The sequence below is a fragment of the Solanum lycopersicum genome, chromosome 7, assembly GCF_036512215.1.
Source record: "Solanum lycopersicum chromosome 7, SLM_r2.1".
NCBI classification, from domain to species: domain Eukaryota; kingdom Viridiplantae; phylum Streptophyta; class Magnoliopsida; order Solanales; family Solanaceae; genus Solanum; species Solanum lycopersicum.
Genome location: NC_090806.1, coordinates 4,532,992 through 4,541,942, shown reverse-complemented (window position 1 = coordinate 4,541,942; position 8,951 = coordinate 4,532,992). Strand labels below are relative to the sequence as shown.

Genomic DNA, 8,951 nt, shown 5'->3' with positions numbered 1-8,951 from the left:
AATACACGTAGGACAAAAAATGATATGTAGGATGACATGTAGGACGTGTGTGTTTATTTGTTTAACTTCATACAAGTTTAAGTGTCTACTTGTGCACATTCAAAATTGAAGGGCATAAATCTGATTTGAAGCCAAATTAAAGGGCATATTTATGTATTATGCCTTATAATAAAAATAGTAGTAAGTTTTTTTTATGTTTTAACTTCAAATTGCAAACATAAAATCTAACATAACATAGTTTCATAATTGAACTTTTGGATGTAATATTTGAAAATCAAGACGTTCGAGCCATCGAGGCAGTAATGCTTGTATTTTGGTAGACTGATTTGAATTTTGTAAACGGGGTTATTCTTTTTTATTAATTGTTAAATCAAGGGGTAATTGCTAATGAAATGATTTGATAAATTTATAAAGATGTATATATTGTCCTTAATTAACAACCATGTTCATTAGTTCTTCTTACAAACTTTATTATTATTTTCAGCATTTGTGTTCACAATTATTTTCTCATATTTTAACATTTACAAATTTCAACTTACCACTTGTTGCTAGCTTTAAATTCATTTATGATATCTTTAGTTTTAATTTTTTTTTAAAAAAAAAATTTAACTTAACATGAATAAGTGGCATTTTGCATTAATATCAAAAACTGGTGTTTGATCATAGATTTTTTTTAATTCCAATATTATTTCGGCCATGAAATTTCTCTTCAAATATTTCCAAGGAGCTACTTTTCGGGACATCCAGTCACGAAACTTCAAATTTGTTTAAAGTAAAATGCATGTCCAAACGCCAATTCAAATTTCAAGTTTCAACTTCAAAGTTTATGATCAGACGGGAGCTAAACCAAAGAAATAAGAGCATTCAAAAGACTAATTTCATATGTATTAAGTCAAAGAACAAGATCATGATGGAGAAACCTCTCTAAAGTTTTCTTTCATTAGAGAAAGACAATTGATAAGAGGAAGACAATAATAATTAAAGAAACTTAGTTTTTTCAACAATATATAAGTTGAAATACAACAAATTAATTAGAAAAAAAAAAAAGAGACATAATTATAATATATAGTTTAGAATGTCCACACTCCATAGAACATCTTGAATGTCACACTTGTCTTCAAGTTCACACACAGCTTCATGAAATGAAGATCTTTTATTTGTCTTGCAAAGTAACTTATAGTTTTCTGCTCCCTGAAAATTCATGTAAATAATAAAAGAATATTATTTATATACATTAGTTTAATAACATTAAAAAAAAAAAAGTAATAGTCAATAAATTTCAGACATCACAAAAAACTACAACTTATACTAAGTTGCTTTTGGAAGAATTTTTTTTATTTTTAATCCCTATATAAGCACAATAATCTTGTCTATCGAAAATTAGCTTTCTATTCTGCAAAAATACGGATAAAATATGTGTACACCTCTATCGTAAACCACATGACTTGTAAGACTTTACTTAGTAGTTTTTTTTTTTGTTTAATCCTCTTGGATGTAGATAATAAAAGTATTAAAAGAGGGAATGAAGGGATAGTAAATAAAATTATCAGAATAATATATATATATATATATATATATATATATATATATATATATATATATATATATATATATATATATATATATATATATATATATATATATATATATTTGAGTTATAAATACATTACCACAAGCAAGTTTGGCTTGATTGTTGCTCTCCAACATGAGTCCAAAGTGAATATGAGGGAAGTGTGCCCACTACACCACACAAAGATAAACATTATAGATCGATAGACAGACTAAAGTATTTTTACAAGATTATCTAAAATATAATTATCCTTACAAAAAAAACGAGATTAATAACTTAAAAAATTAGTCAGACTACCTGCTATAACACGTTAAAACATATTGATAATGTAAACATTTATTATATTATCAATATTTATCAAAAATATTTTTTAAAAATATATATGGAGAAAATAAAAATGAAAAAAAAAAAGGGGTTTGAAGAATGTAAGAAAAAAGTAGTTACATTTTTGGCAGCAGTACTAAATGCTTCCCTGTGACTGATATCTGGATTATTAGCTTTAATCCTCTGAATTTCTTCTCTGCACATTTAGGCATTTTGTGTCAAAAAAAAATATTTTTTTTAAATAAATAAATAAATATTAATAGTGGTTATTTCTGAAAAAAAAAAAACTTTAATAAAGATACATATATACTTTATGAACTGATTATATGCAGAAGGTACTCTCTGCCTCTTCTCGGGAGCTGAAAAAAAAGAAAATCACACTAACCATTAATAACCAAATAAAAACATTTGAGGTACGTGACGTAATATTTTATGTTGAACGTTATATTTTTTTTTAAAAAGAAAAATTATATATATGAAAATATAATTACGTCGATTAACAATCCTCTCCTCGTGAACGTTGTTTGTGATTGGAGTTCTCATTGACATCCTGTTCATGTTGCATTTGGTTGATGAACCAAAATCCATCCTATACTCAGGAGCAGTGTAGTTTGGAACCTAAATAAATAAATAAATTTCATAAGTATTGAAATAAAGAGATATATAATATAGTTTGATACAAGTTTATACATTTATATTGACTGGTATTAGCTTTCTGTCCACTTTTACTTATCTGACATATTAACATATCAATACTGAACAAGTAAAATGGACGAACAGAGTATCATTTAGAATCGTGTGATTCGAAATAAGGATATCTTGAGATTATAAGTCAACGATATTTATGGGTTTATATAGTACCAAAATTAATATAGAGCATGATTTATTTATTTCAAGATCCAAATTCTTATAAAAGTAGAAACAAGAAAAATGTAATGCAACTACCTATTTTTGCTTAGGTTTTCATAACTATTGTATTTTTACTTCTTTTTTTTGTTTTTAAATCGACGATTATCAAAAACAACTTCATATCTATTTGTTAATGATACTGATAAGATCTACGTATATTATATACCCTGTTGAAACTCCGACACTAATATGTGTGGGGTGGGGGAGGGGGGGTGGGTAGGTCTAAGAGGGTTTTCTTTATGGTTTGACCAAAAAGTTTGAAGTGATGTTTTATGTAAAAAGAAGAGAAGATAGATCATAACAGCATTGAAGTGACTGAATCAGTTAGGGATTATAAATACAAAATAAAATGAATAAAAAAAATTCCTAGTTTTTAGGCTATGTTTCCACAGTAGAAGACAAAACCTGATAGAATTTTTTTTTAAAAAAAATAAAATAAAAATCAAACTATCAAATCATAGCAATATTGTTCTTCCTATATGTATAAAAAAGTATACCCTAGAAAAATACCTTAGATTTATAAAAGCTGCAAGCCTCAAATAGAAAATAAATATGTATATATTTAATTTAATTATTAATTTTTTTTACTTATGGCGGCTATATATATACTTAAATATTTTCATTTTTTTTTAAAAAAAAATCAATCTGAGTATTAATATGTCTGTACATATTTATTCCCTCAAAAGAATACAAAATAAAAAACAAAAAAAAACCCTAGAATTCAGAAACCTATGATTAATTATGATACACAGAGAAAAACAAAACCCCCACAATTTGAGCTGCAAAAAAATTAAAAATAAAGTTTAATTTTATTTAGTTTTTTTTTTTAATTTTTTTTCTCAGTTGGACCGAACCTGAACGTGATGATTTTGCCACGAAGCAGAAGAAGAGGACTGAAATGCAGCTGCCATATTAACGGACCATAAATTTGTGCAATGTCCACAACGAACAGTCACAATATCAAATAGGCTACTGCATGGAACACTCACCTACAAAAATTAATTAACAAAAAATAAAAAAAAATTAACAAAATATATTAAGATCTTGAAATTACTAAAAAAAAAAAATGTTAGAAAAATATGAAGGTAGTAGTAAATCTAGACTAGTTGTAACAAGTTTCAATAGAATTAAAATTTCGTGTTTAACTCTGCTGAAGTATGTGACTATATCATCTAGATAACAAAAACGTACACTTGGTTATTATACATGTGTGTGTGCGCGTGTAAAATTTGGGGCACACATATACGTATCTAGAAAACAGAATTCACCGATTCTAAATCTTTAAATTACGATATATAAGAGAGATAGAAATGTTTTTTTCTTAAGAGGGGTTTTCTAAATCTTGAAAATCTCTACCTACAAAACCCTTTTTTATTGTGTGTGTGTATACAATAACATTTCAAAGTAAAGCTAATTTTGGGAAAGAAAACCCTAAAAATATTTATTAAAAACAATTTTTTTTTTTGTGATTTATGATTTATTTAAAAGCACTCATGAGGGTAAATTAAAAGCTCATCAAAACATAGTCATGAGGAGCAATATGGTGGTTGCACTTAGTGCAATCTTTTCAGTAAAACAAAAAGAAGAGAAAGGTATATAACACAGAGCTAGAAAAAAAGAGAAAGGTATATATATATATATAAAAAAAAAATTAAATCTCTTATGAGTAATATTAAGGACTTGTCTTCATCAAATTTTCAAAAAAAAAAAAAAAACTCATAAAATGAATAAAGAAGAAAATAGTTCTAATTAAAAGATTCAGGGTTCAGGGTTCAGAATTCAGGTTTCGAGATATGATAGAACTTTTCTTTTTTCCTTATTTCTTTGACTATGAAACATCAAAGAATGAAGAAAGAAAGAAAAGTCTCTATATGGATTGTGACTTGACTTCTCAAAGCAAATTAAAAAACAAAGAAAACCCCAAAATCTATATAGATCACTTGATTTGTGTGTATATATCTATGTAAAATATAACAATAATATTAACAAAACACACAAATTAAACTAGCTCTTTGAATTCTCAAAATCAAGCTAATCAAAGATAGTTCAAGCACAAAAAAAGAAGAAGAAAAAGAAAAGACAACCAAAATTCACATATAGAAAAAACTCGAATTTAGATTAGGTTCTGCAGATTCAACTGAACTCACGTCTTTCTACTACATATACTTATTAGATCATACTAATTTGAAAAAATCAACTGACTCTAGATCTTGAATTCGTATTTCATTTTTCCAAATGATGGGGAAAAAAGAATTTAAAGTCGAAACGAAGATAGATAGATAGATAAATAGATAGATACCGCAAGAACAATATTGCAAAAGTTGCAAGGGATATAGCAAAGTTGATCAGAAGCAACATCAATGCAACTTGCCATTTTTTGATGTATTTTATCTTTTTTGTTTATTTGAAGAGAAAAAAAGGAAGAAGAAATGGTTAATTCAAGATGAAAGAAGGAACAACACCAAATATATAGAGCTTTTTTTTTAGAGACACTATAAAGAGAGAAAAAAAATACTTTTATTTATTCTCTCTCTATATAATATAGGTTGCTTTTTTAAAAAAAAGGGCTTGTGGTGGGGGGGGGGGGGGGTTCTAATATAATGTAGTATCAAAAACAGTAAAAATTGTGTATATATAAAGAAAGACATATTACTATTCCCTACAAAATACATCTATCTTTAGAAAGCAAACAAAAAAACCAAACATAAACTTACCTTTTAATTTTCTTTTTTCTCACTTTCTCCTATACATTATATACCTAAGAATGCACCTTAGTATCTACAAAATAAAATAAAATAAAAATGAACTAGCTATAGGTATCATATGATCAATAGTGCCCACGGGCAATAGGAGATACTAATAAGAAAAGAAAAAGGAAAATAGTATATAGACTAATACAACTTAGTGCCTAGTATATAGTGTGTGTATATATATATATATATAGTACATAGAAAACTGAGTTTTTAGGAATTTAAACTAGGTATAAGATAGGGCAGTCGGGTAAACTAAGCTTGTGCGAGATTCGAAAAAGGGTAGGACAACAAAGATTTATTATAAGCGATTTTACTTTGTGTTGCTGTAAGAGACTATTTTTCACCGTTCGGCTTCGTGTGTGATCTGGTCACGTGACAACAACTATACCTTGCATTTCTGCAAGAAATTATTTTCCACAGCTCGAACTCGTGATCTGGTCACACAACAACAACTTTACTTTGCATTTATTGCAAGAGACTGTTTTCCACATCTCGAACCCTTGAACGGATCACATGACAACAACTTTAATTACCTCGCGTTTTTTCTAGAAACTATTTTTCACCGCTCGAACTCATGTCACGTGGCAATAACTTTACCTTACATTTCTACGAGAGACTGTTTTCCACAACTCGAACCCGTGATTGATCACATAACAACATTTTTACTTCTACTAGAGACTGTTTTCCACAACTTAAATTCGTGATATGATTATCTGGTGATTATAACTTTACCGGTTACACCAACACTTTCCTCGTGTCTATAAAAATTAAAATAGATCTATAGCTAGGGATTCATATGATGAATAGTGCCCACGGCAATAGGAAATAGTATGATAAAATAAGTAGTAAATGAATACAACTTAGTGCCTATTATATAGTGTGTATGTATAGAGGATATATGGTACATAGGAAAGTGGGTTTTTAGGAATTTAAGCTAGGGATATTAAGGTGGGCTCTTTTCAGAATTTGTGTCAGTAATATAGAAAAGATAATTAGGGTTTCATGGGGGAAAGAGGGATCAAAAGTTTTTGGCTCTATTATACTAGTAGCTTAACAGTCTACAAGGGAATAAGTCAAGAAGAAAGAGGAGGAACTCGTAGCACCGTTTGAATTTCGAGAGTTAAATTTTTATATTTTAAATATAATGTTTATAAAATTTTTTATGTAAATTACAGATAATTAAACTTCCTATGAAAATATATATTATGTGTTGCCATATTGACAAATTGCATGTGAAAAAATAGAATTTTATATTTTTGTCTTGATTGATGTAAAACATTCTTGTTTAGTATATTTTAAAAGGAATATTACATTTTATATGTAGAAACAATATAATTTAAATCTAAGCTAGTGTTTGGTCACAAATTTCTAAAAAAAATTGACAAACTCATTTTTGGATAAAGTTTCATTATGCACTTGGTTATTGATTTTAGGAGAAATGTGTGACTTTTAAGAATTATTTAATAAGTTATAAATTAAATACATTGTATTATCATTTTATAATAAAAATATTGCATGAAAAATCCACGAAAACAAACATAAATAATACAAACTTGAAAAAAAAGGAAGTTAATAAAAGAAAAAATACCATTGATTTGTATATGAAAAATTACTATCACTACTTGTAATTAGAAATGACTTTGGAGAGTAAGTTCGGATAAAAATTATGTAAAATATGTATATAACAATATAAATTTTGTACAACAAATAAAATTTAATCCAAAACTGTAAATAATGGATGTTTTTATAAAATATAAAAGTTTGAGATAATTTTTAAAATTTTCATATACTAAAATTTGAGCCAAATTCTATTTTTCTTTGAAACTTGAACTTGAGATGTTTGTTAAATATATCTGTCAAGTAATAACAAATTATATGTGAATACTAATTTTCAAAAAAAATTCCTTTTTTTTTTCATTAAACATACTTATGAGTTATGACCAAATGGGACCTAAAGTCTCCATGATAAGCAGGGGCGGAGCCACCTTGGTATAAGCGGGTTCATCCGAACCTTCTTCGACGGAAAATTATACTATTTATACATGGTTATATTAAAATTTTATATATATACAGTAGATGTCAAACCCTCTTCAACTACTCCGTCTGTTTATTTTTATGAATTTTAAACCCCCTTATTTAAAATTCTAACTCCACCACTAATGATAAGTGATCACAACAGATTTCAAAATTATTTCATTTTTACCCTTCTTAAGATAAATAAATGAGTCGGACTAAAACTATAAAGTTCAAGTTCAAATCCCTATAGACAAAAACAATTAGATGATAATTTCGATCGATCAAAGTTGCTTAGTACTTGTTGGTGGTGGTAGAGATAGTAAATACATAGTGTGTGCAAACTCCGTTATCACTATTATTAAAAAAAAATTATTCTTTTTTTCTAAAAACTCCGTACCCAATTAAACAGTAACATAAATTAAAATATTTTTTTTTTTTGGGAGGGGTGGGTGGGGGTGTTAGAGGATTTTTCCCTATCTCTGCAAATGCACAGCGGATTAGGGGGGTGATATTTTTACCTCTAAATATTATAGTATATAGTATAAATTTTATTTTTATATTTTTCTTATTAATATTTTATTTCTTTTTATATGTATTTGTAATAATAAGTAACCTGTTTTATTATTCATCGAGTTCTATAATACTATTGTTTAGATTTATTTTTACTTGTTCAATATATAATAAAAATGTCATTTTATTTCTTGCTCTTTATGAAGCGTGACAAATTAATATGATACAAGTAAAAATAGACGAAGAGAATACTAAGTAATAACTACATATATATTTTACATTATCGAAGTATAAAAGTTAAATTTATTAAAATATATATGTGTACAATTTATATGTATAATATATAACAGTATACCTATAAGATATTCCATGAGGTCTAATTAGTAGGGGAAAAAGTGTTTAAATTTTGTTGGTGCTTTATTCTTAAAGCATCTCTCTTTGTTCTGACTCCTTTTTATTTTTTTGGTTTTAGTTTCTTGATACTCTTATAACTAGCTTTTTTATATATATATATATATATATATATATATATATATATATATATATATATATATATATATATATATATATATATATATATATATATATATATATATATATATATATATATATATATATATATATATATGTATAGGACAGCTAATTAACAACAAGAGAGAGGTTTAATGTACTTTTTTTTTTTTACTTTCTATTGGGATTTGAAAGTTATACATGTATATTTTTTTTATGTTCGATAGTTATATTAGAGTTTTGATTAAATTTGAATTCAATAACAAAGATAACTTTGTATTGAAAGAGACTGAAACCTGAAACCTTTTCTTTTGCTGTGGTTTTCGGGTATCGTTTTTCGAGAACGCTATTTCAAGGCA

At 26.6% G+C, this 8,951-nt stretch overlaps 1 protein-coding gene across 2 annotated transcripts; it reads right to left on the bottom strand.

The window, feature by feature from the left end:
• Positions 1-863: 863 nt before the first annotated feature.
• YABBY5a (axial regulator YABBY5a) lies at positions 864-5,243 on the bottom strand. Of its 2 annotated transcripts, none has more exon segments than NM_001366897.1 (7): positions 864-1,191; positions 1,671-1,740; positions 2,015-2,090; positions 2,205-2,253; positions 2,386-2,512; positions 3,658-3,792; positions 5,103-5,243. In NM_001366897.1, coding segments are annotated over 7 exon segments (549 nt in total). In that variant the 5' UTR covers positions 5,178-5,243; the 3' UTR covers positions 864-1,174.
• Between the last annotated feature and the right edge of the window lie 3,708 nt (positions 5,244-8,951).